Below are 27,475 nucleotides of genomic sequence, written 5' to 3'. Positions count from 1 at the left end.
GAGAGATTAAAAAGACTTGTACTTTTCAGTTTAGAAAAGAGAAGACTAAGGGTGGATATGATATCATTGTTTTCAATGGCTTATACCTTTAGCAAACTTTTGACATTTGAGCTAAAATTTGCATCCCAAATGTCTGCCCACCCAGATCCCTTTTTTTTTTCCTAACTCTATACATACAATATGATGGGGACTAATTTGGCTACTACTACTCAAGAGAGAGATCTTGGAGTCATTGTGGATAGTTCTCTGAAAACATCCACTCAGTGTGTAGCGGCAGTCAAAAAAGCAAATAGAGTGTTAGGAGTCATTAAAAAAGGGATAGAGAATAAGACAGAAAATACCTTTTTGCCTCTATATAAAACCATGGCACGCCCACATCTTGAATACTGTGTACTGATATGATTGCCTCATCTCAAAAAAGTTATATTGGCATTGGAAAAGGTTCAGAAAAGGGCAACACAAAATGATGAGGGGTTTGGAACAGGTCTCATATGAAGAAAGATTTCTTATATTGGTCCCCAACACCAGAGTTTCTGCTCCCATTATCCCTGTTGTCTTAAAGCACCATTCAGGGAAGTGTGACAGAGCAGAGTTTCCAAGAGAACAGGATCTGTTCAGTTTTCTGTGGGAACTAAACCCGGGACCTTTAGCAACAAAAGTGCACACCCCAGTCACGTAAGCTCCTGAGGTATCTCCCTCAGCTCTGCATACCAGACTGCTATTCTTGATAAGTCCAGCTACCGAGCAGAGCTGTGATAGTGTAAGCCAGGGGTCTCCAAACTTTTCAGCCCGAGGGCCGCATTAACTATCAAACAGCAGTTCGGGGGCCGACTACACACTTGAGGTCCAAATAAAAAACAATCAAAACATGGATGTTGTTTTTAATTATTTATTTAATATTATTTTATTCAGTTATTATTTAATAACACATTCATACACTACACATGAACACCTGTATTAGTGTGAATGGTGAAATTGTTTCCTGGATGCCAAAATAGCAGACATTTCTGGCTTTAGATTTGTTGTCCCTAACATCAACAGTGACCTGAGATTATCATCGGACAAGTTTGTTCTCAAATTGTTCTTCACGTATTTCATTCTTGAAAATGTTTGTTCACACAGGTATGTTGTTCCAAAGATTGAAAGGTACCTTGATGCAAAAGTTTTGACATTAGGAAAGTCTTCCTTGGGCAAAAACTGGTAAAAACCCACCAGTCCTATTTTGAACTTGTCCCTAAGGAGGTCATTTGCTTGCAACTCAATGACTTCCAGCTGCAGTTCATCTGGGCAACTGGCCACATCTGCTTCAAATGGGTTTTGAAACAATCTCACTTCTTCTGCCTTTGAATCCAAAAAGGTCTCCACGGGCCGGATGAGAGGGCCTCGCGGGCCGCATCCGGCCCCCGGGCCGTAGTTTGGAGACCCCTGGTGTAAGCAATTAACTGATGAGGCTGGGCTCATCGACTAACCTTCACAGTTACACACAACCCCTCTCCCCCCCACATTTACCCGAATACACGCAAAGGGGAGCGGTGACACATTTACCCGAATACACGCAAAGGGGAGCGGTGACGCGTTTACCCGAATACAGGCGGGGGGAGCGGTGACGCGTTTACCCGAATACACGCAGAGGGGAGCAGTGATGCGTTTACCTGAATACAGGCAGAGGGGAGCGGTGACGCGTTTACCTGAATACACGCAAAGGGGAGCGGTGATGCATTTACCCGAATACACGCAGAGGGGAGCAGTGATGCGTTTACCTGAATACAGGCAGAGGGGAGCGGTGACGCGTTTACCTGAATACACGCAAAGGGGAGCGGTGATGCATTTACCCGAATACACGCAGGGGGGAGCGGTGACGCATTTACCCGAATACAGGCGGGGGGAGCGGTGACGCGTTTACCCGAATACACGCAGAGGGGAGCAGTGACGCGTTTACCTGAATACAGGCAGAGGGGAGCGGTGACGCGTTTACCTGAATACGCGCAAAGGGGAGCGGCGACATATTTACCTGAATACAGGCAGAGGGTAGCGGTGACGCGTTTACCCGAATACACGCAAAGGGGAGTGGTGACGCATTTACCCGAATACACGCAAAGGGGAGTGGTGACGCGTTTACCCGAATACAGGCAGAGGGTAGCGGTGACGTGTTTACCTGAATACAGGCAGAGGGTAGCGGTGACGCGTTTACCCGAATATAGGCAGAGGGGAGCGGTGACGCATTTACCCGAATACAGGCAGAGGGTAGCGGTGATGCGTTTACCCGAATATAGGCAGAGGGTAGTGGTGCGCATTTACCTGAATACATGCATTTTAACATCCCTACTCCTAATGTGTGGACAAGATGAACCCAGACTCTCAGGGTATGTCTACACTACCCTCCTAGTTCGAGCTAGGAGGGTAATGTAGGCATACCGCACTTGCAAATGAAGCACGGGATTTGAATTTCCCGGTCTTCATTTGCATAAGCCGGGCGCCGCCATTTTTAAATCCCAGCTCGTTCGAACCCCGTGCTGCGCGGCTACACGCGGCACGGACTATGTAGTTCGGACTAGGCTTCCTAGTCCGAACTACTGTTACTCCTTATGGAATGTATGGAATGAGGAGTAACGGTAGTTCGGACTAGGAAGCCTAGTCCGAACTACCTAGTCCGTGCCGCGTGTAGCCGCGCAGCACGGGGTTCGAACGAGCCGGGACTTAAAAATGGCGGCGCTTGGCTTATGCAAATGAAGCCCGGGAAATTCAAATCCCGGGCTTCATTTGCAAGTGCGGATGACTACATTACCCCCGCTAGTTCGAACTAGCGGGGTAGTGTAGACATACCCTCAGTCATGGACAGGGAATTCATTGTTCTATAAAACACGGTTCTTGCTCTCCATCCCGCTGTTCCCTCTCCCTTACTTTCCCCATCCTTCACCCTTCCTCCTCCCTCCCAGAGCCAAAGAGACTTCCAATGGAAGTCCTGCGCCAAGCAGCACCATTTGAAACCCTGCAGGTGATGCTGTCTGCCAGTGATGTACGGCTCTGTCAGGTTAGCAGATCATTAACCTTTATAAAAGTGGCTTTTGAGGGTGCTGGCCTTGCTTAGGGACAGACACAAACTCCATGTGTTAGCCCCATGCCTGAAATTACCCAGCCAACCCGCACCAATCCCACGATGCAGACATTTCTGCCCTGTTCCTTAGAGAATTGGTGTTTTTTGTCTGTTAGTTGTCGCCGGAGTGGGGTGCATCTGAAGCTCCCGAGTTCCCCGGAGAATCTGTTTCGGAAGATGAGTATAAAAAGAAGCTGAGGTGAGCACTTTTGGATTTGAACTGACCGCTTTCAGGAGCATCCCATGTGAACTGACAGCGATTCTTGGGTCCAAGGCCTCTCCTGAAGGATTCACACATTCTGGCTGTGCCTTCGGGACTCTCTGAGGAAAGCCCAATTTCTTTGCTGCTAAATCCCTCCCCCAGAGCCCTCCCATGCTCTGCAGACTTCCAACCTACAAGAGGTTTTAAAGATTTGCATTCTAAGTCTCTACTGGTTTAGGTTTGGGAAAACACCATGTGATCTAAACCAGCTGGGGAGGATGTATTTTTTTGCCCAGCCTGCTTGTTCCTTTTTGGCTGAGTAGTTGCCTGGTTCGGCTGTTTGATTTCCCAGAAGTCCCAAGGCTCTGCCATCCCTTCCGGTATAATGAGTTCTGCCCTGGGGTTGCTCTGCACCTAATACACTATGTAGAGAAGGCTGTAGCGTAGTCTAAAATGGCCAGCCAGCACTATGTGAAATATTTACCTCATGGCCCCGGCACAGCAGCCACTACCCCGTGTGGGAAGTGTGCTGCAGCTCCTCATTCTTGGTGAATCTGTAACCCACACAACTAGGCTATATCTACACTGTTCGCTTCTTACACAAGAACGTCTTGTGCAAGGGTTCTTGTGTAAGAAGTCTTGCACAAGAAAACGTCCACAGTGCCATGTGCGAGGTATGCTTTTGCCCAAGAGCATCCATGGCAGTGTGAACACTCTCTTGCACAAGAAAACTCTGATGGCCATTTTAGCCATAGGCAGGGGCAGCCCGTGCCTATAGGCAAGCTAGGCAGCCACCTAGGGTGCCAAGTTACATGGGGCACCAAATTCCAAACCCTGCCCCTTCCATTTCCCCTTCCCCTTCCGGTGCCTCACCTGGAGCACGGCTTCCCTGTGGCGCAGGAGGGGGGTAAGTCCTGGGAGAGGCGGTGCATGGGGGGGTTCCCGCACCGCGGGGGTGGTCAACCCCAGAGAAGGCACGCGCCGGCTTCCCCTGCCATGGTGGGGGGGGTCGGCCCTGGGAGAGGAGGTGCGTGGGGGTTTCCCCACGCCGCGGAAGTGGGGTCAGCCCCGGGGGAGGCAGGCACCGGCTTTCCCTGCACCGCGGGAGGCGGGGTTACCCCTGGAGAGGCACATGCCAGCTTCCCTCTGGGGGGGGAATCCTGGGAGGAGGCGGGTGCAGGGGATTCTCTCCCCCCACTAGCACCTGGTTCCCTCTCCCCACTCCCCTGTCCCCAGCCACAGATCTCCATCCCCAGCCCCCCTCTCCCCAGCCACAGAACCAAAAACCTTAGTCTATATCTGCCCTTCGTGTTGGGGGGGAAGCACCGATTGCATGGTTTGCCTAGGGTGCCAGTGGCTGGCAGCTAGTCTAGGGCTGCCCCTGGCCATAGGGGTTTCTTGCACAGGAAATCCCTGCTGAGTGTCCACATTGCCCTCTTGCACAAGAGCTCCTGCTCAAGAGAGCTTACACCTGATAAAAAAAGAGCATAGTGCTTGCGCAAGGAGCCCTCTCTTACCACGCCGTACTGTAAATTTCCTTGCACAAGAGCGGGCAGGCAGTGTGGACGCTCTGCAGATTCTTGCACAAGAACAGCTGTACTTGTGCAAGAAGCCCTGAGTATAGACATAGCACTAGTATGGGCCACAGTCCCATGAAGTAGCACTTAGACCACTTACAGCAAGAGATAAGGGAGCACTACAGCCGAAGCCGAGAGCCAGCTGGCTTTATAGCTCTTATAACTGCCACCAGGTGGATTTGAACCTGGGACCTTTAAAGCTTCGTATAGGAGTTTCTACAGCTTGAGCAATAAAGCCAGCTGGTTCTTGGCTTAGGCTATAGCCCTCCCTTATTCTTATCTCTTGCTCTAAGTGGCACTGCATAGGATCATGACCCATACTAGGGGTGTGGGTTACAAATCCTCGTCACTCAGTTAACAGGGAGAAAAGCAGCCAAAGCCTTATTCTGATTGTTACATCCCTAAGGCTGTGCACTGACCCATGTAGTCTCCTCTCTGAGGGCCTGATCTGGGGGGAGCAAGGGGAGACAGACATGCTGGGCCTTTGGAGAAGGTGCAGAGAGGCCCAGCTCCACACCCCAGAAAGGGGCGGGGACCTCAGGTGGATGGGGCGGGGCTAGCCTCCCACAGGCAGCCTTCACTGCTGCCGGGAGCACACTCCACAGGGCTCTGGCGGTGATTTAAAGGGTGGCCAGGAGTCCCAGGCTGTTTTAAATCACCAGGCCCTGGTCCACTGCCCCATTTGCCCCCCCCCCTTCCCGTTGGTGAACCTGGCCTGGTTCTCTGAGGTGCCGAACACCCTCAGTTCCGCTTAACTTTAGGGCCAGGTGAGGATGCTGGCACACTGCCGCTGGGCCCTGGATAAACTGAACCTGCCCCTCTGGGAAATCAGCCCGTCCCGAACAACGTTTGTCTGTTTGCTGTCCCTCTAGCCTCGTTATTCAGGACCTGCTGAACTCTGAGGAGGAGTTTGTCAAAGATCTGCAATTCCTCCAGACCCATCACCTTCAGTACACAGAAAGCTGCCCCGATGTCCCAGACACTGTTGCCAGCCAGAAATCAACTATCTTCCGAAACGTCAGTGCCATTGCAACCTTTCATTCCAAGTAGGTATACCTGGCTGCAGGCCAGGGAAATCAATGCCTGGTCATGTTAGCGGCAGAATCGCGGTGGTTATCTGGCACACCCCGGACAGCAGGAAATGCTCGGCCGGAAGGGAGAATTTTCGGAAGCATGCGCAAAACCACAGGATGGGATTCAGAAAGCAGAATTGTTGTTACATTCCCAGAGTCTTAAAACGCCTCATGTTCTGCTGAGCATTTCTTGCCCTGGTGGGCAATGTTCCCCCTCATATTTTCAATCCATGTGAAGATTTTTTTCCCATCTATGTGTGGAATACATTTTATATGCACTGAAGCATGTATGAATGTGCACCACCACTATAAACTAAAAACCTAGCTCTGGGCACACTGCTAATCAGCAGGGGAGCATTTGAATCGCTCCTCACAAGTGCACAGCTTACAGGGAACGCTGCTGCTGGGTGAATGTCATTGAAGAAATATAAAATTTCTATAAAATATACAGCCCCTTCTTTCAAAGGATGGGAGCTCAAGACTCTGACACTGTTAAGGACTGAGATAGCCCATCTAGTTCCAACACCTGCTTTGAATGAACCAGCTGGTTTCACTAAGGTCCAAATTGTGACACATTGTTTTACCATCAGAGGGGGAAAAAATAATGCTTCTAATGCACTTACATTCTGGCTGCCCTGCAAAAGCCATGCACGGCTGTCAGCACGGATTTCTCCTCCCAGCAGCCTCAACAATCTGAGCAGAAGCGGGGGGATAAAATGTGCCAGCCACAGCCATGGTCTCCAAGCACCATCCCAGAATGTCTCCACATGGCTGAAGGCCTGTGGAGTGTGACGGCCATCACTTTACAGGCAGCTGGCCATCACTTTATAGGCAGTTGAGGTATTTTACCCAACCGTTGTACCCCAAACATTGGCATTGTTTCAGCACCAGGCCAAAGCCACCCTTTTTACCCGTGCTTTTATTGGTGTTTAGGTGTGTGTGTGTGTCTGAGTCCCTCATCTTGAGGTGTTTTAGCAGGTTTTATGTCCCCCCCCCACACACACACACACACTTTGGGGTCTTGTATTTTACTTTATATATATTTATTTATCGTGTTTTAAAAAACATTGTAAGCCGCCTCAAATTATTTTAAATAGGGAGGCAGGGTAACAATATTTTAAATAAATAAATAAAATATTCAGAGGAGGAAGCTACTGCTTCAGAGCCTGTATTGAGACCAACCACTAAATGTTCAACCCCTCACGCAATGCTGCAATCAAGTGTAGCTAAGCTACTTAGCCATCAAACCCAGACACGGCCCTCTCCCTTGAGGAGAAATTTACCACAGAAGTGCACCAAAGAGTTTCCCTTCATCCTGGCCAAATTCTTCTCTTACTACAGGGAGAGGAGAGAACCTCCCCCCCCCCCCCCCACACACACACACGCTCATGGTGTGGAGCTATGGTGAGGTTCCCACCATGCCTATGTTCTCTTTTCACTGTGCCAGCTTCTTCTCAGCTCTCCCTCTTTTTTCCACCTCCACAGCAACTTCTTCCCAGAGCTGCAGAAATGCGACACTGACGACGACGTGGCCATGTGCTTCCTTAAGAACGAGGAGGCCTTTGATAAGTACATCCAGTACCTGGTGGGACGGGTACAGGCCGAGTCTGTCGTTCTCAGCAAAGCCATTCAGGAGTTCTACAAGGTAGTGTGTTAGCCAAAGTCCATACCACACCTTGGGAGTTAAGCCTTTATAACCCCGCAGCTTTATGAAATGCAAAGCCTATGGTGGCTCATACCCCTAAATAGCTAGAGCAGGGATGGGTAAAATATGGCTCGGAGGCCAGATCTGGCCCGCCACGCCACCGGCTCCAGCCTGCGGACCACCCTGCCGGGACCCCCAGATACGCAGCTGCTGCAGTTTAAAACACAGTCCGTGCGGCTCTCTGCTCTGCAGGGAGGGGGGAGGCTTTGTGTGATTCCCTGCCCCCAGCCCAATCCTCAGCTCCTATTGGCTGGAAACAACCAGTCAATAGGAACTGATCCCAGCCAATCTCTCAGCCCCTATTGGCTGGAAACAAACAGCCAACAGGAAGTGAGAGATTGGCTGGGAGATGGGAGTAATGCAAGCCTCTTCCTCCCTCCTTCACCCAAACTCCCTCTTAGACCTCACACCGTCTCCTGCACCCCAGTCCGTTACCCTGTGCACCCTTCTGCACCCAATCTCCATCCTAGACCCCCCGCATCTCTTCCACAGAAAAGTGCAGCCCTTGACCACTTTCCAAAACCTTGGAGTGGTTCCCTAGCAAAAATTATTGTCCACCCCTCAGCTAGAGATTCCATTTGGAGATGCAAATGTTATATTATACGGTGATTGGGGTTGGAGGGAGACCACACCACCTCACTACAGCACTAAGATCACTCTTTAGTGCCAGGGGAACCAGCAGACCAGATGTTAGCATCCTGGCTGGACTAAAGGCATGGGATCCTCAGCCCACAGACAGGGGTGGGGCAAACAAGCAGTTTATGGTCTCTGGCCCTCTGGTAAAGCAGAGCAGCACATTTTTGTCTTAGCAGATGGCAGGGAGGTGCAGAGCTTTTGCCCTGTGGTGGGGAGGCTGTCACCCCTGGGGTGGGGTTAGCATTAGGCAGAATCAGGCCCACCCTATTGCACTGGGTCCCAGCTCAGGGTCCTAACAATGGCAGAGTGTTAGGGGATCCAGCTTCAACATGCTGAACTGGATTCAAGCAACAACCCAACTAGAACATAGTCTAGTGTCCTTGGTCTGCTTCTTTCTACTCCTGCACTCAGTGCCTCAAATCAATGGGTGTCCTCAGCTCTTTGGGGCAGAAAGGCAGCAGCAGTCCCAGCAACTCCCCTCTGGATACAGGCTCCTTTGGGTGCAGGGTGTCTCTTGGCTCGGCAGTGAAGTCAGTAGCCTGGAGAGAGCAGGATTCATCTGTCTCCCTCGCTATTTTGATTCCTACTGAGCTGGAGATACTGCCACCTTTTATACTTCCTGTCCCACCATCTGGAGGTGCTGCCTTTTATACTTCCTGTCCCACCTTCCTACTTCCTGTCCCACCTTTTATACTTCCTGTCCCACCATCTGGAGGTGCTGCCTTTTATACTTCCTGTCCCACCTTCCTACTTCCTGTCCCACCTTTTATACTTCCTGTCCCACCTTCCTACTTCCTGTCCCAACTTTTATACTTCCTGTCCCACCTTCCTACTTCCTGTCCCATCATCTGGAGGTGCTGCCTTTTATACTTCCTGTCCCACCTTTCCACTTCCTGCTGGAGAGGTGAGGCTGGTCTGGCTCTGCCCATCTGGTTCCTCTCGTTCTAGATCAGAGGGAAGCCACACGCCTCACTACAGATACGTAGGAAATGATTATAAACAAAGTTTAGAAATCGTCACAGTGGGATGAAGGTCTCAATAGTGGCAACAAAATTCAGAGGGATGTTACCATCAGGAGCCATAGCTACATTCGAACACACAGTCAAGTTGAATCAAACTGGGGAACTTGCATTTGAAAATTCACAAGCTCATTTAGATCTTAGTCTGCTCTCGTCAGAGGCCAACCATTACTGGGGACTCAATCAATACACAGGGGCTGCATCTAGATTGGCATGATTTTCCGGAAATGCTTTTAACGGAAAAGTTTTCCGTTAACAGCATTTTCGGAACATAGCGTCTAGATTGGCACGGACGCTTTTCCGCAAAAGCACTTTTTGCAGAAAAGCATCCGTGCCAATCTAGACGCACTTTTCCGCAAAAAAGCCCCGGTCGCCATTTTCGCAATCGGGGCTTTTTTGCGGAAAACAAATCTGAGCTATCTACACTGGCCCTTTTGCGCAAAAGCTTTGCGCAAAAGGGACTTTTGCCCGAATGGGAGCAGAATAGTATTTCCGCAAGAAGCACTGATTTCTTACAGTAGGAAGTCAGTGCATTTGCGGAAATTCAAGCAGCCAGTGTAGACAGCTGGCAAGTTTTTCCGGAAAAGCAGCTGATTTTCCGGAAAAACTGGCCAGTCTAGACACAGCCAGGGTGTTTGCAATAATAACTAACAGAATCTAAGGAGAGCTTTGGCACCCTTATAACCTATACCGCAAGTGAACTTGAGGGTACAATTTGGCCTCGTTAATGCTGGTCCTACACTCAGTAAGTAACCCCTTTTTGTTATGCTAGTATTTATCTCTGTCCCTGCCTCTGTAACTTCCACTCCATGCATCTGAGGAAGTGGGTTTTACTCACAAAAGCGGGTGCCCTAATCAAACTGTTAGTTTCCAAGGGGCCACAAGATTCCTCGTTGTTTTTTCAGATGTCTCCTGTAAGCAGGGGGAAAAAATTATACTATGCTCCTTCCAATTATACTATGCAATTTCCAAGCAGCACGCCATGTGTTGTTATTAATTACAGCATTAAGAGGCAAGTTAGAAGAGAAAGTTCACTTTCCTCCCAATGGCTTACCAAGCAGACACCCAGCAGGCAAAGGATGGCCAGAAAGCAGAGAGCAATGAGGCTCAACAGTTTTGGAAGGGACAAAGGATTGTGGGATTTATTCTTCCTTATTGTGCTCACACTTATTTGCTGGGACAACGAAGGTATCTAGGCCTGTGTTGTGTGATCTTCTCATTTTCAGCCATAATTTCCATCACACCCTTTCTTTGTTGTTGTGTATTTGTCACCAGAGATATACAGAGGAAACATTGGCCAGTGGAGATCCTTCTCAGCCACCCATACCTCCTCTGCAGCACTATTTAGAGAGACCAATAAACAGGATCCAACAGTATCAAATCATAATCAAGGTAAAGAGCTTCCAGGATACATATTCTTCGCACTCGGGTGTCAGGGGTTTCCCTTCCATTTCGGGGAGCCTTTGGGGAAAAGGGAGCTGACCCTTCTCTCAGTTTCACTGACTTCACACCATATAACCAGAGCCCCATGAATCCATGGCTATCCACTTTATGTCCACAGGCATCCGCAGAGGTGGATGCGGGTATCTGTGGGGCATTTTTTCAGGTATGGATGCAGACACAAATGTTGCCTCTAGAACCCTGCAAATCCACGGCTATCTGCTCTCAGGCCAAGCTAGACCCAGAAGGTTGACGTAAGGTACGCAACTCCAGCAACGTTAATAACGCAGCTGGAGCTGACGTATTTTAAGCCGAGCTTGGCACTGTCTCCACTGTGTGAGCTCAACAGGAGCAAACGGACCTGTTGACTTCCCTTACTCCTTGCAAACTGAGGAATACCAGTACTAACCAGGAGCACTCTCAGCATTTGATTGAGTGGGTCTTTACTAGACCTGCTAAATCGAATGCCAGAAGATCGATCTCGGGAATGGTAAGTATAAATGTAGCCTTAGTAATAACCCAGCACACTGACAAGGGGTAGAGGCAAAGAGGCAGCAAAGGGGGCCCGGCGATTCAAAAGGTTTGGCTCCTGGCTGTCTGTGCTTCTACTTCAGCACGGGCAGCAGTCACAGCCCCAGCTAGTGCTAAGGGCTGGAAAAGGGGTGCACAGCACAATCCAGGTGGTGCTAAAGGGCTGGCAGAGGGAAGCTAGCCTCCAGCCATGCCCCTGCTACCAAAGACCCTATTCCTTCTGGGGGCACAGAGCTGTTCCCTCCTCCACCTCACCCAGGGGCCAGGCAATTCTGTCGGTGATAACAAATTGAAGTTCAGCACAGCGTGGTTAATCGGAGAGGCCATGCATGTGGGATGAAAAGAACCCACTCTCATGGAGGCTCCCCCACAAATGGTGGAAGAGCGGGGCAAAGGGGTCCGCGCACGGAGATCTGGATTACAGACTCCTTCAAAGGCCTGCCTGAGGAAACTCTTGGAAATGTCCTGTCACAACGGCTTTATTCACTTGCAGGAATTAATCCGAAACAAAGCAAGAAACAGCCAAAACTGTGCGCTGCTGGAGCAGGCCTATGCCGTTGTGTCAGCCCTCACCCAGCGTGCAGAAAACAACCTCCATATCTCCCTCATTGAGAACTATCCAGGGACCCTGGAAATTCTAGGAGAACCCATCCGACAGGTAATTAGAACCTCAGAATGAGGACAAAGCGTGCTTAATGCTCTTCCTACCTTTGATATGGTCCATATTCTTCAGCAGCTTCTTTATAAACCATCATTTGAAACAGAAAATTAGGTAAACGCCTACTAAAATGCATTAATTCTGTGCTGTTACAAGGTTCAGAAAAGGGTAACAAAATGATGAGGGGTTTGGAATGACTGCCATATAAGGAGAGATGAATAAGACTGGGACTTTTCAGTTGAGAAAAGAGCAGACTAAGGGGGGATAGGATAGAGGTCTACATAATCATGACAGCTATGGAAAAAGTGAATAAGGAAAAGTTATTTACTTGTTCCCAAAATATAAGAACTAGGGGTCACCCAATGAAATGAATAGGCAGCAGGTTTAAAACAAACAAAAGGAAGTTTTTCTTCACGTAACACACAGTCAATCTGTGGAACTCCTTGCCAGAGGATGTTGTGAAGATCAGGACTTTAACAGGGTTTTTAAAAGAACTAGATATGGAGGTTAGGCCCATCAATACTTATTAGTCAGGATGTGTAGGAATGCTGTCCGTAGCCTCTGTTTGTCAGAGGCTGGGAATGGGTGACGGGAGGAAGGGGGGGGGGGAATCTCGGGAGGATTCCCTGTTCTATTCACTCCCTCTGGGGCATCTGGCATTGGCAACCGTGGGCAGACAGGACCCTGGGCTAGATGGACCTTTGGTCTGACCCAGTCTGGCCATTCTTATGTTCTTATGTAATAAATTGCAGAATGTGACAGAAATGGACCTCCTGGATTGATTAAGCTTGGGAGGCTCTGAATAATTGTTATGCCCCTCCCTGTGGGTAACATGAGTGTTTTGTCTTCACAACTCACCTTCCAAACAGCAGGAAATCCTGCTTGGGGCATATTTACTAACCCATTTCCTGTTCCTGTGGACTGATTTCGGTGTCTGCAGTTGTCAAAACTATACAGACCCAATCCTGATCTCATCGAAGTTGATGAGACTTATCCAATGACTCCTAGGGAATTAAGAGTTTTCACTGCATATATTTTCCCAAGTAACACACCTCTGTTGTTAAAGCTCAGTTTTAAAATAACATTTCCATTCAGTTCAACATGGGTAACGTTGGGTGTGCTCCATGTGAAATCAGATTTGTTTCTCACTAGCTTAGTCCTCACAATCCAAATACTTCCAGAAACTCTGTCTGTGTCTTTACCTGACGCTTTAGAAACGGATGGATGGATGAATTTCAAGATACCACATAGGTCACAATTTGAAATTAGATTTAACTTTTAATGGCGTTGGCAGTGGTGAAAGATGCCTGACTGGCAATCCTGGAGACTTACGTCCTGTATTTTTATCAGTCGGCAAAGGAAAGATTTAAAAGATAATGTTGGGACTGAAACTCTGAACCCAGTTAGGAGCAGCTTGTTCTGAGCCCATCCCATGTAATGGTAACAATCACTTGCTGTGTTGCAGTGGAAGCCAAGACGGATGGGGTGGAGGATGGAACACAGACCAGTTGCTGTTCAGTAGCTGGAAAATGATGGCGAGACACCATGAAAATAATTCAGCGATTGTCATTTCTACTCGCTGCTTCCTGTTTTCTTTCCCAGGGTCACTTCATAGTGTGGGAAGGCGCTCCGGGAGCCAGAATGGCCTGGAAAGGTCACAACCGGCACGTTTTCCTCTTCAAGAACTACATTCTGATCTGCAAACCCAAGCGAGACACCAAGACAGACACCTACAGCTACATCTTCAAGAACATGATGAAGGTGGGACCTTTACACTTACCTCCCCAGCAATTCCATTTCACTCTTCTTCCAATTTACTTCTCTCTCTCAGTAAGCAGGGTCTGGCCATCAGAAAACATGACATTTCACTCATCTTTTCAATTGAGTCTTTTGTTTTCAAAATCCCCTACACCAGGGCTGGGCAAAATATGGCCCGGAGGCCGGATCTGGCCCACCAAGCCACCAGCTCCTGCCCACAGCCCACCCTGCCGGGACTCTCAGGCATGCAGCTGTTTAAAGCGCAGTCCATGCAGCTCTCTGCTCTGCAGGCGGGGGAGACTTTGTGTGATCTCTCCACCCCCAGCCCAACCCTCAGCTCCTATTGGCTGGAAACAACCAGCCAATAAGAACTGATCCCAGCCAATCTCTCAGCTTCTATTGGCTGGAAACAAACAGCCAATAGGAGCTGAGAGATTGGCTGGGGGATGGGGGCAAGACAAGCCTCTTCTCCCTCCTGGAGCGGAGAACCACATGGAGAGAGCAGCCTGCAGTTTCAAGCAGTCTGGGGCTGCAGCAGGCAGGGAATCCAGCCTGCCTTGGGGGTATTGCAGGGCTGCTGGCCAGGAGACACTTATGTAAGTGCCTCCCAGCCAGAGCCTGCCTCTGGCACCTCTACCCCTGCTACACTGCAACTCCCTCCCCCAGGTCACCATCCAAACCCTCTGCACCCCCTTGTCCCAAGTCACAACCCCCTCTTTTCACCCAAACACCATCTCCTGCACTCCCGTTCCTTACCCCATGCACCCTTCTGCACCCAACCTCCATCCTAGACCCCACATCTCCTCCATAGAAAAGTGCAGCCCTTGACCACTTTCCAAAATCTCGGAGTGCCCCCCCCCCACCAAAAGTGATTTCCCATCCCCTGCCCTATACTATAGATAGAACCTGCATCATCCCTGAAATCCATTGGCTAACTCCAAGGTAAGGTAGAATATGTGTTGCAAATCACCAGCGAGCAAACTCACAGACTTTCATGGTGCAGGAGTGAGGGTATAGCTAAAAAGTTATATTCAGGCAATGAATTTGGACCAAGGTGGTCTCTGTAGCATTTTCAAGGGTAAATTGGAATCATTTCCATGTCAGTCTCATGCTGTATTTACAGTCATTGCCCTCTACCCCCCCAAAAAGGGGGGTTCAGCAGGCCCATTTTCAGACTTTTATCCACATAGTTTAAAAACAATCATGTGAGAACATAAAAGCTGTTATGCTGGGTTAGATCAGTGATCTGCCTAGCTCAGTATCTTGTCTCTGACCATGGCTAGTAGCAGAGCTTCAGGGGCTGTGTCCAGCCTCAGGGGTTTTTTCGGGGAAAGTAGCCTTTTTCCGAAAAAACTTCCCCTGCGTCCAGACTCAAGCCGCGTTCTTTCGAAATTAAATCGAAAGAACGTGGCTTTTCTTTCGATGGCGGTAAACCTCATTTCACGAGGAAGAACGCCTTCTTTCGAAAGTTCCTCTTTCGAAAGAAGGCGTTCTTCAATGTAAATAGGGCTTCTTCGAAAGACAGCATCCAGACTCACTGGATGCTTTCTTTCGAAAAAGCAAGCCGCTTTTTCGAAAGTTCAACGTGCAGTCTAGACGCTCTCTTTCGAAAGAGGCTTGCAGTCTAGACATAGCCAGGGAGAGTTTACCAAACATGACAGTTTTGGAGTGATCCACCCTGTCTACCTCTCCCAGCTTTTACCAGAGGTTTAGGGTCACCCTGTGCATGGGGTTACAGCCCTGCCATCTTAGCGAATAGCCTTTGATGGATTTATCCTCCATGAACTTAGCTAGTTCTTTTTGGAACCCAGCTGTACATTTGTCCATCACAACATTCCATGGCAATTAGTGTCACGGGTTAATTGTGCATATAATTAAGCACTTAATAGTGGAGTCTCAGAGCACAACTCCTGCTGCAAGTCACTGGGTGTTGAGTGTCTCACTCCCCTAGGCCCATTTAAAAATCCCCATCTCCGTCTTATTTAGCAATCCGATGCAGGGTCTGTGTTTCCTAATGGGATTGTCTTGATCTCCATAGAGGAACTGCTATGCAGCTTCTCTTCCTGTAGCTACTGCCTGTGTTGTTTCTCACTGTCCATCCTCCTCGATCATTAAGATCTCAGCTTTGCTTTTCTGTTGAGACTGGCTGGCGCTCATGGGGAATAGTCTTTTCACACTACGTCATTATTTTTCCTGGAGTGAGATAACAATTCGCAGAGATGAGACTTTAAGCTGCCTGTTTGCTATGTACAATTCGGTAGACACTCAAAGCTCTACACAGTGAGCCTAACTCTCATTTACCCAGAGGCCACTTTACACTGCTCAGGCAGGGTAAAGGGCCTTCAAGGGGGTGTCAATTACATTTACACTCACTTTAATGCCCTTTTGATGTAAATGAGAAGCACCCCCAGTGTGTTCTAGATGACAGCTCTGCATTGGCAATGGAGGATTAGCTAGAACTTACCCCACTTATGTTTCTATGGAAGTGGTTCTGATTCACAAAGATGGGATTCAGGGCTGAACTTTCCTAAATGTTGACGCTTTAGTGGGAGCCAGGGTTTTGGTTCAGACTCTGTCAGGGCTATTCCCCACTCTGACACTCTAAGTGCAGAAGATGGGGCCTGCAAGAGATCTTAAAATACCTTGCCTCTAGAGGCTGTTTACAAAAACTCCCCAGAGTCACAGATTCCTGGCCCTGGGAGATAGGCTGCCACCATCAAGTGAATTAAATAAAACTCTGAAAACCAGGAAGAAACACTTGACCTTCTTCCCAAGGGGTACCCCAAGCTCTTTTGCCACAAGAGAGCTTGAAAAAAAGAAACAAAAAAACACAGCAAACAAACTGTCTCTCTGATAGCTGACCTCTCAGGCTAGGCAGGCACCCACAGACCTCCTGTTACCTTCCCGGACACAAGAATCAAATCATTGCCTTAAAAAAGGTGATTTTATTAACAAAAGAAAAAGTTACACTTGATAACGCCTACTTGGTTGCTAGGTGTTACAGAGCAACTGAGGAAAGAGCAGAGTAAGACACGGAGAAAAAAATGGTGTCTCTGGGCACAGCTTAGGTATAGTGAATGGAGGGAGGGAAGCACATGGATTTCATACAGAGAAGTTTAACCAAACAGCAAAAAAAAAAAAGAAAAAGAACCTGATAGCCACTAAATATACATTTTCCCTCTACTCACAATCGGTACTGATCCATACTCCAAGGCACAGTCCATTCCCATGCCCAATTTTTCTTGTAGGCGTGGTCATTCTGTTTGGTTTTTTTTATTTTTCCTCCAGCTGCTATCTTAGAAATCACACAAAGGAACAGGAGCCAGGTCTCTATATTCAATTTCAGTTTCAACAGTCTCTACCACTGGCCTTTTTGGCTTTCTGCCAACATCCCCTAGCTACCTGAGTTTAACTCTTTAGTCATTGGGTGCTGGCCAGCACTTCCCCATCCATCACAGACTCACGTCGGATTTCTGTCAGAAGACGTTGCATTGACTTTCTGACTGTCCTCTCTGTTTCCCAGCTGACCCACATAGATGTGAATGACATGGTGGAAGGAGATGAGCGGGCATTTGAGATCTGGCATGAGCGAGAAGACTCCGTCCGCAAGTACCTACTTCAAGCTCGTACGGTCATCATCAAGAACTCCTGGGTGAAGGAAATCTGTGGTATCCAGCAACGTATCAGCCTCCCCGTGTGGAGTGAGTATCCTCAGGGAGATTTACTGACACGCTGCTAGAACAAAACGATGCCTCTCCAGTTCAGAAGTGCAAGCGAGGAATGGTTTTGCTGCTAAGTTTTAGCTCTGCATGGAAGAGAGAGCCACCAGAGCCCGGCATAAGGCAGCTTATATCATTCTAATTATGTCAATGCCTATAATACAGCCTTCCTCCCTTCCTACTACAACATAATAATCCCACCTCCATGAGAGGCATAAGGGTTATGTGTGTGTAGTGAGGGCAACACAGTGTCTACATAGGACACAAAATCAGATATTTTTTCAATGGGCGCAAAATCAAGACCAAAGCCTACTGATGTTGGCATAGAGAGTACAATTATGAAGTATGCAGATGATACCAAGCTGGGAGGGGCTGCAAGTGCTTTGGAGGATAGAGTCATAATTCAAACTGATCTGGACAAACTGGAGAAACGGTCTGAGGTAAACAGGATGAAGTTTAATATCAGCTTGGTATCATCTACAAACTTTTATACAGTGAGGCTTGCAAATCCTTTTTTACAACCTCTGCATGTGCATGTTAAAATATGGAATGTATTTGAACAGGGTGCAGTGCGGAATAAGCTAGTGTGGAAACAAGCAGGTACAGTACTTAGCATGTTCTGAAAAACTGGCTCCTTTAAGGGGATCCCACATTCGGGAACCAAAAATGGAGTTGCCCAGAACCACTAGTCAGCTTTGAAAGTCTGCCAACACTATGGAGTAAATCAGAACCAGGATAAAACTCAGCATTCCTGTCAGGGAGCCCACCGCCTCGCCGGGCTCCTCGGCAAAGTGTGTGTGGGGAAGTCGGCTCTGCACTCCCAGAAGGGGCGGGGCCACAGGCAGAAGGGGTGGAGCCAGAGGCAGCCAACCCTGAGCGCAACCCAGACCATGGTGCCCGCCCCAACCCAGCCCTTAGAGTTCCTGGGAACGTGCCACATGGCACTCTGGCAGTGATTTAAAGGGCCCACGGCTCTGATTGCCACTGTCATGGCAGTAGAGGTAACAACAGGCAGGAGCCCCGGGCCCTTTTAAATGGCGGGGTCCAGGGGCAATTGCCTCTTTTGCCCCTCCTGTCTGCAGGCCTGATTCGTGTCCCCCAGCTCTAAAATCCCTCGCCGACGCTTGAAGATCCCTGTCCACAAACAGTTCGTAACACCATGAAGTCAGTAGAATCTGTTGGGGGTTAATAAAATCTCCATTTCAGAATTTTCACAAAACTCAGCCACCCTGCATGTCCTTGTCCTTCATCGCATTAGTCGTTCTTCTGACAGGGCTGCAAAACATGCCTGATAAATCTTTTATTTTTTTTAGTTCCTCCAGATTTTCAGGAAGAACTGGCTGACTGTACAGTGGAGCTCGGTGAAACTGTCAAATTGGCTTGTAAAGTAACAGGCACTCCTAAGCCAGTCGTCTCTTGGTTTAAAGGTACAGCCAACATCATCCTTCCATGAGAGATGTACTCCTGGTGTACATTGCACTCACAGTGTTCCATACAAAGTTGTTGGTAGCTGATAATTTAACATGAATCACACATGTTATCCCAGCAATATTATAATTACAGTTTTTACTTTCAGTGAAAACATTTTTGCTGAATTTTTACACCTGTGTAATATGACAGTTTCTAGGGGCAATTGCTCAGGGCTTATTGCTCAGGAACAGGGCTACTTTCAGTCCAAGACTGAGGATTCTCCTTTATAAGGCACCAAACCAGTCACAAAGAACACTTCAGCTGACACTCTGGCCAGTAAGAAGTCACAGGAATAACCCCCTAGATACTCCAGTTTTACCTGTGCCACAACCTGTGCCTCACCTTACACAGGTGAGAGGTTATGAAAACCAATCACACCAATTTCTGATCCCAAAGAACCAGCTACATTCCCAGGTCAATTTATACCTCGGATTTTACCCAAAAGAGCTCTCTGGGCCAATCCTTTAGAATCTAAAATCTAAAGGTTTCTTAGTAAAAGAAAGAAATAAAAGGTTGAAAGTAGAACTGCTAAAGGAATCAAATTACATACGCCTGTCACAACGTTCCTGGTGCAGGTTCTTAGTAGAGATGGAATACATTGCTATCTTCAAAGTCTCTGCGGTACATCCTTTGTTAGGCTAGGTCATCGGTCCTTCTGGGCCCAGTTCATAGCAAAGCTGCTTCTGAAGTGATGAGCTGGAGTGAAGACAAAAGGGAGCGTAACCCCCTTTTTCCTCCCCGGGTTACTTGAAGAGCTGCAGCTGTAGTGGAGATTCTCTGAACGTAGGGTGTATGTGGGTCCAAGCTATGCAGCAGCTCTGGGTCACTGGGTTGGCCTTTTTGCCTCTCTTTGAACCCAGAGTTAGTCTGTATCTCTGAGGTCTGTCCCAGGTAGCATTTCCCCAAAGATGCCCAGTTACTCACAGTCTCCTGCTGTTGCTGGATGCAGAGTAGCTTCTAGACACAAGTACAGCCAAAGGGCCTCCCGTCAGAAGCAACCTGCTAGATCCCAGTTCCAAAGGCTCGCTGTCCCAGTTGGTTACTGCCACATAACAGCTCCCGCACTGGATCAAACTCCTCCACAGCAGCCTAGCTCCCTTTCTGCTCCAAAAACAGAGGGAGGAGTCCACAGACTGCTGAGTCACACACATGGAAAGACTCAGATCTCCCATACAAAATTCACTGCCTTCCTGTTTTTCCCAAGGGCTCATGGGAACTGTAGTCTGTGAGGCTGGATTGCAGCACACAGGGTCTTCCCAGAAAATAAGCAGAGGCACCTTTAGTAAGAGGACTGCAGGAGGAACTTCTGTCTCTGGCCCTTTTTATAACCTTGCCCGTGTGGAGGGAATCCCATTGTTCTCTCTGTGGGAAGGTACCTCCCAACATGGAGTATGTCACATGAGCAAGTCGCTTCTCCATGTCCTTTTGGGCAAACAGCTGTGGCATACCTGCTTGACTGCAAAATTCCTCAAATGTGGACTGGCAACACTTAAGGTCCGTTGTCGGAGAAGCCCTGCTATTCGCTTGAGTATCTGTCCTTCCACAATAGCCGGGCAAGACCTCTTGATCTCTCTCAGAAGCAAACCTCTCAAATACCGATCCATCGCCGATACTCATAACTTCTCAGACAAAAATCAGACAGGCAGCTGAGCAGTGTAAACAGACTCCGCAAAGCCTCAGCTTTCAACACACTCCTCACTCAGCCCCCCCTTGGTACCACATTTGGGGCAGACACACCGCAGGGGGTGCAACCGTGCGCTGCGTGTGCCCATCAAAAATCCGATAACGTCACAGCCTGATACAAAGCGGTTTCACGTGCCTCTCATTGATTTCAGTCTTGTCCTTGTAGAGCACGTCGTCCTCAGCTAGATCCTCCGCCACACAAGACAGACTTCAGCAACTCTGACCTCACGCAACGTGCAGCTATTGTTAGGCCATTACACCTAAGCCCCCGACCTTTATGCCTTTCCCTTCCTGGGTGGCCAGGGCCCAAAGTGGAAGAAAAGGGGACAGTGCCCAAACAGGCTGTAAACTGATACTAAGCTCCTGCAGGGTTTAATGTGGGATCTTTCTTTCATTTTTAAGATGGCAAGCCAGTGGAGATGGATCCCCACCACATTGTAATAGAAGATCCTGATGGTTCCTGCACGTTGATCCTGGACAATATGACGAATGTTGACTCAGGACAATACATGTGCTTTGCCACCAGTCCGGCTGGTAATGCCAGTACACTAGGAAAGATCCTTGTTCAAGGTAAAGTCTTGTACAGAGACATTGTTCTAAAGAGCTACTCCCCACTTACCATTGTGTAATATACTCATTGCATGTATTAAAACACACAGGCAGGTCCCGTTGCCTGGCGTGTCCTCTAGGGACCACCCTCTGAAGGCTCAGGTAGAGTGAATCAGAAAGTCAGCTCTTTTTCTTGGTTGCACTCTGCTCAGACAGGCCACAGACCGGCGCCGGCATTCTCGACTGCTGTCATGTTTATTATTTTTGTAAAGCCAACAGACCCAAGTCATCAGCTGGCAGGGTTGAACCTGCAAACTTAGGGCCTAAAGCCATGAGCCTCTACCGCATGCGCTAAAAGTCACCTGCCTCGCAGCAGAGGCTCTTCTCAGTGATCTCAGGGCCTCTGGGTTACACGGTTCTTCTTCTTTCCTAGTGCCGCCGAGGTTTGTGAACAAGGTTAGAAATGCTTATTATGTTGAGAACGAAGATGCTCAGTTTACCTGCACCATCGAAGGAGCACCTTACCCTCAGATCAGGTCAGTTCTTGAAGTTCCTTGTCAGAAACCCAATGGGGGTGGGGTTTCCTTGTGCATTTTATTGTAGTAAACGTGTGGGAGAGGAAAAACCCTGCAAATAATCATTGATATGGGCTTCTATGGGATCTAATCTGTGCTGTACTTTTGGGACTCCCTGAACTGTCCTCGCTCACCAAGCATCCACTTCACCAACAGCTTTTCTGGACAGTCCATCATGACATTCTCCGCGGCATCCTTTGGAGACTGGCCCTCCTGCTCTGTGCATTGACTTGAGGTGTTTTGTGGGAACCATGCAAACCTGTTTTCTGTGGGGGAGGAGTGTGCTCCCCCCCACAGTGTTTCACATCCCTGAAAATGCAGAACATGAGGCTTAACTGGCACCTGAACTTGTATCTCCTGCCTGCCCGTGCATTGCTCTGCCCCCTGGTTTGACGGGAGAGTGATTCACAGATGTGTTACATCTTGCCTTAGCCTTGCTATTTTCCATGCACAGGTGGTATAAAGATGGTGCCTTGCTGACAGACAGTAATAAATACCAGACTTTCAGTGAGCCACGGAGTGGCGTGTTAGTCCTGGTGATCAAAAATGCTTCTCGGGAGGACTTGGGACACTACGAATGTGAAGTAAGTTGATTTCAGCAGCTGTTCTTTGACCCACCATAATGTAAGAATTTCTTCTTGCTCAGGACAGATTTTCTGACTGTGTTATTACATCTGAAGCATTACTCAGAACATCAAGGAGCTCATAGGAAAGGAGAGATAAATGCAAACTGTATAATTTAGATCGAGATCTTGAATACACCAAAGTTCAGGGATACTCAGATCTGAAATTTTGGTTCATCAAATAATACAGGTTGGACCTCTCCCATCCAGAACTCTTTGGTCCAGAAACATCCATCATCCAGAATGATGTTAGTTAGCAAGAAGTCCACTTTTCATGAGTGTGGCCAAGTTTCCTGCTGTCCCATAAAGTTTGTTTATAGCAACCAAAGTCCTGGCTCTCAGTGTTCTATGCTGTTATTTAGCTCTAATTTACACCTAAATGTCTTCTAAGAGCCCAGTCAGCAGAGGAAGTGTTGGTAATGCTGCTAGATAATATTGACTTCCTGTTATCCAGAGAATTCTCTCATTTGGAACTGGTCAACTCCCAAGGATGCTGGACTAGAGAGGTTCAACCTGTATAAAAATGAGGCAGTTTTGCAATCAGAGTCAGAGCTGAGTTTCAATTCCAAATCTACCCCAGGCAATGTTCAGATGTTACAATGTGGAGTTTTGCTTTGGGCCCATAGCTAATTAAAAAGATCCCCTCCATTCCAGACGAAGAAAGCACACGTTTGGGCTTCAGCCAAAAGTGGCTACCTTTGAAATTCTCTTTTCTTTGAAAATAGCAGAAGGAAGTAACTAAGAGAATCAAATTATATAAGTTGGGGAGGGGGTGAAGGGCAGTTTCAATTACTTGATAAATTCAATTACTTCATAAATGATGTGGAGAAAGGGGTAAACAGTGAGGTGGCAAAATTTGCAGATGATACTAAACTGCTCAAATTAAGACCAAATCAGACTGTGAGGAGTTTCAAAAGTATCTCACGAAAGTAGGTAACTGGGCAACAAAATGACAGATGAATTTTAATGCTGATAAATGCAAAGTAATGCACATTGGAAAACATAATCCCAACTATATGTACAAAATGATGGGGACAAATTTAGCTATTACCATTCAAGAGAGAAATCTTGGAGTCATTGTGGATAGTTCTCTGAAAACATCCACACCATGTGCAGCAGCAGTCAAAAAACCATACTTAATGTTGAGAATAATTACAAAACGTCTGTCCCAGGGGAGATAATGGAGCAGGTAATTAAGGAAATCATATGCAAACACTTGGAAGGTAATAAAGTGATAGGGAATAGCCAGCATGGGTTTGTGAAGAACAAGTCATGCCAAACTAATCTGATAGCTTTCTTTGATAAGATAACGAGCCTTGTGGATAAGGGAGAAGCGGTGGATGTCATATACCTAGACTTTAGTAAGGCATTTGATACGGTCTCGCATGATATTCTTATTGATAAACTAGGCAAATATAACTTAGATAGGGCCACGATAAGGTGGGTGCATAATTGGCTGGATAACCGTAGTCAGAGAGTTGTTGTTGTTAACGGTTCTAAATCCTGCTGGAAAGGGATAGCAAGTGGAGTTCCACAAGGGTCTGTTTTGGGACCCGTACTGTTCAATATCTTCATCAATGATGTAGATATTGGGATAGAGAGTACGCTTAGTAAGTTTGCAGATGATACCAAACTGGGTGGGGTTGCAACTTCTTTGGAGGATAGGGACATAATTCAAAATGACCTTAGCAAGTTAGAGAAATGGTCAGAGGTAAACAGGATAAGGTTTAATAAAGAAAAATGCAAAGTGCTCCACTTAGGAAGGAACAATCAGTTCCATACATACAAGATGGGAAGCGACTGTCTAGGAAGGAGCATGGCGGAAAGGGATCTAGGGGTCATAGTGGACCACAAGTTGAATATGAGTCAACAGTGTGATGCTGTTGCAAAAAAAGCAAATATGATTCTAGGTTGTATCAACAGGTGTGTTGTAAGCAAAACTCGTGAAGTCATTCTGCCGCTCTACTCTGCACTAGTTAGGCCTCAGCTGGAGTACTGTGTCCAGTTCTGGGCGCCACATTTCAAGAAAGATGTGGAGAAATTGGAAAGGGTACAGAGAAGAGCGACAAGAATGATTAAAGGTTTAGAGAACATGACCTATGAACTGGGCTTGTTTAGTTTGGAAAAAAGAAGATTAAGGGGGGACATGATAGCGGTTTTCAAATATCTAAAAGGGTGTCACAAGGAGGAAGGAGAAAATTTGTTCCTCTTGGTTTCTGAGGACAAGGACAAGGAGTAATGGGCTTAAAGTGCAGCAGGGGAGGTTTAGATTGGACATTAGGAAAAAATTCCTAACTGTCAGGGTGGTCAAATATTGGAATAAATTGCCAAGGGAGGTGGTGGAATCTCCCTCTCTGGAGATATTTAAGAACAGGTTAGATAGACATCTGTCAGGGATGGTGTAGACGGAGCTTGGTCCTGCCTTGAGGGCGGGGGGCTGGACTCGATGACCTCTCGAGGTCCCTTCCAGTCCTATGATTCTATGATTCTATGAAAAGAGAGGATTAGACAACGAATATCGTATTGCCTCTGTATAAATCCATGGTTTGCCCACATCTTGAATACTGTGTACAGATGTGGTCGCCTCATCTCAAAAAAGATAATCTTGGCATTGGAAAAAGTTCAGAAAAGGACAACAAAAATGATGAGGGATTTGGAACGGGTCCCATATGAGGAGAAATTAATAAAACTGGGACTTTTCATCTTAAAAAGAGGAGACGAAGGGGGAATATGATAGAGGTCTATACAATCATGACTGGTGTAGTGAAAGTAAAAGTTATTTACTTGGTCCCATAACACAAGAAAGAGGGGTCACCAAGTGAAATTAATAGGTAGCAGGTTTTTCTTCTCACAACACACAGTCAGCCTGTGGAACTCCTTGCCAGAGGATGTTGTGAAGATCAGGACTTTAACAGGGTTTGAAAAAGAAGTACATAAATTCATGGAGGTTAGGTCCATCGATGGCTATTGGGTTCTGTTTGTCAGAAGCATGGAATGGATGACAGAGGAGGGATCACCTGGTGATTGCCTGTTCTGTTCACTCCTTCTGGGGCACCTAGCATTGGCCACTGTTGGCGGATAGGACGCTGGGCTAGATGGACCTTTGGTCTGACCCAGTGTGGCTGTTCTTATGAAAAAAAAAGAAACTGTGCTTCATTTTTTGTCATAAGCCAGTAGAAAATCCTTAGTAGTAAAGTACTAACGTAAATTGCATTGAATTGGGATGTGCACACTCAAGAAATCTGCCTCATGAGTTTATTTCCCAAGGGCTGCAGGATCCTGCTAACTTCTCTTGAAGTTACTTGAATCTTGCCCCTCGGAGTCAGCTGAGCCCTTTGTGGAGTCCTGTGTGGCACGTGTGGCCGTGGCTGCAGGAAGGTCAAGTGACCATATGAAATGATGCCCAATTTTACTGAGTGTTGCTTGATTCTTGCTAGCTGGTGAACAGATTAGGCTCAGCACGGAGTGGAGGAGACCTTTGCCAGCAGAGTGCCGTATTACTGGCCCAGGAGAAGAGAGGAGACCAAGCCATCACCATCGAAGGTATGTCCTTTGGCCAGCTCTGTAAGTACACCATGGAAGGACCCCACAGCATCTCCTGGAGAGTTGAATATATTTGCCATCTTGTCGTACAGTCTTATTCATGTTGTCTGCTGGTGTATGTGTAGCTGTGTGTTCGTCTGTGCGTGTGTGCGTATACCGCAGATCAGGGCATACCCATCGTGCACTTCGTTGATTTCCAGAGCACTGAAATCAAGGGAGTAGCGTATCCTACGTTGCGTACAGAATACGTTACACAGAAAAGGAGGCGCAAGTAACTGCTAGTGGCAGTTAGGTAGCATAGCAGTGCCTGTCCATGCTCCCTGCTGCCCCTACTGGCCAAAATACAGCATAGCTCTGCCTGTAATGCCGAAGAGCCACTAACGCAGGGGTGGGTGATCATTTTTAAAAGGGGGCCACTTCATAAATTTCTCAAGTGGCTCCGGGATGCCCCAGAAGGGGCGGGGCCTCTGGCAGAAGGGGCGGGGCCTCTGGCAGAAGGGGCGGGGCCAGAAGACTTCTCATGCTCCTCCACCCACAGGCCCTGATTAGGCTGGGGGTGGAGGAGTGCATGAAGTCTTCTCCCTCCCTTGCTCCCAGCACCTAGAGAGCCTTTTTAAAACAGCTGGTGGTTCCCTCCAGGTGCTGCAGCGGTAGGAGACCTCACACGCTCCCCCTGCCCCCCCGGCCAGTCAGAGCAGTCTCTCACCCCTGTCCCTGCCCTGCCATGGGCGTGCAGCATCTAGAGAGAATTTCCAGCTGTTTTAAAACAGTGGACGGTTCCCTCTGATGCTGCGTGACTCTTATGGAGGGAGGAAACTTCACGCACTCTTGTCCCCAGGTCTCGATTGGCCTGGGGACGGGGGCGTGGCAGGGTGGCTGCAGGCCAGATCTGCCGGCCTGGTGGGCTGGATTCAGCCCACAGAAGCCCCATTGCCCACCTCTGTCCTCGGGGCTGCCCCTAATTCTGGTGAATTTTTTATTTTTTGCATTTGAATGAGCAATGGTGTTTCGGTGTAGAATCAGAATGGGGTCTGAGTTGCATGGAGGAAAGTCAATAACTAAAGCACAGAGGCCTCCTCAAATGACAGTTGACAGTACACAGCATCATCAAAGCAATGCACCTGGTGGGTCAGCCGTGTTTCCAAGCACATATGTGAAGAGGTATTAATTTACCTGTTAGCAAGTGCTGCATTGGCATTAAACATGCTACGTTCATGGACTCCATTCCTTTCATGGTGAATGGGTTGGGTTTGTTCTATTTAACCTAAGTGGCAAGGCCTCCAGGGAGGGGATCGTTCTCTTCAGTGCCAAGGCAACACCGAATGGCAGAGGTTTGCGAATAGCTACGGAATGTACTTTTCCCCTTCGTGCAATTGTGCACGTCCAAATTCCACTCCAGGTCTTTGTGTGTCCAGTGCACTGTAGTTGGAGACTTTTGCCAGCAGCACCCTCACCTTCTGTGCACAGCTAAGGGCATAGAAGAGCCCTGAGCGTGGCCTCTCTCTCCGTTCCTTCTGTGGGGAGAGATGCAGTTTCCTCTGTCTCTTTAGCTGGTCTCTAGAGAGAGATCCCTCCACATGGCCTAAGATAGTTTTGCCTAGTTTAGCTTCTGACACAGTT

At 48.0% G+C, this 27,475-nt stretch overlaps 1 protein-coding gene across 40 annotated transcripts in view; it reads left to right on the top strand.

Annotated features, from left to right (window-relative positions):
- OBSCN (obscurin, cytoskeletal calmodulin and titin-interacting RhoGEF) overlaps positions 1-27,475 on the top strand; it is a 316,457-nt gene that overhangs the window by 214,278 nt on the left and 74,704 nt on the right. For all 40 annotated transcript variants that reach the window (XM_075922913.1, XM_075922903.1, XM_075922914.1 and 37 more), the window contains 12 exons: positions 3,211-3,293; positions 5,746-5,919; positions 7,432-7,591; positions 10,582-10,698; positions 11,771-11,935; positions 13,538-13,696; positions 17,217-17,394; positions 18,726-18,839; positions 20,968-21,135; positions 21,548-21,650; positions 22,144-22,273; positions 25,750-25,855. In XM_075922913.1, the coding sequence (XP_075779028.1) occupies positions 3,211-3,293; positions 5,746-5,919; positions 7,432-7,591; positions 10,582-10,698; positions 11,771-11,935; positions 13,538-13,696; positions 17,217-17,394; positions 18,726-18,839; positions 20,968-21,135; positions 21,548-21,650; positions 22,144-22,273; positions 25,750-25,855 (1,657 nt within the window). The remainder of the gene's footprint in view (positions 1-3,210; positions 3,294-5,745; positions 5,920-7,431; positions 7,592-10,581; positions 10,699-11,770; positions 11,936-13,537; positions 13,697-17,216; positions 17,395-18,725; positions 18,840-20,967; positions 21,136-21,547; positions 21,651-22,143; positions 22,274-25,749; positions 25,856-27,475) is intronic.

Source organism: Pelodiscus sinensis, chromosome 2 (assembly GCF_049634645.1).
Source record: "Pelodiscus sinensis isolate JC-2024 chromosome 2, ASM4963464v1, whole genome shotgun sequence".
Taxonomy (NCBI): Eukaryota; Metazoa; Chordata; order Testudines; family Trionychidae; genus Pelodiscus; species Pelodiscus sinensis.
Note: the sequence above shows the minus strand (reverse complement) of the source record. Positions and strands in the feature narration are given on the sequence as shown.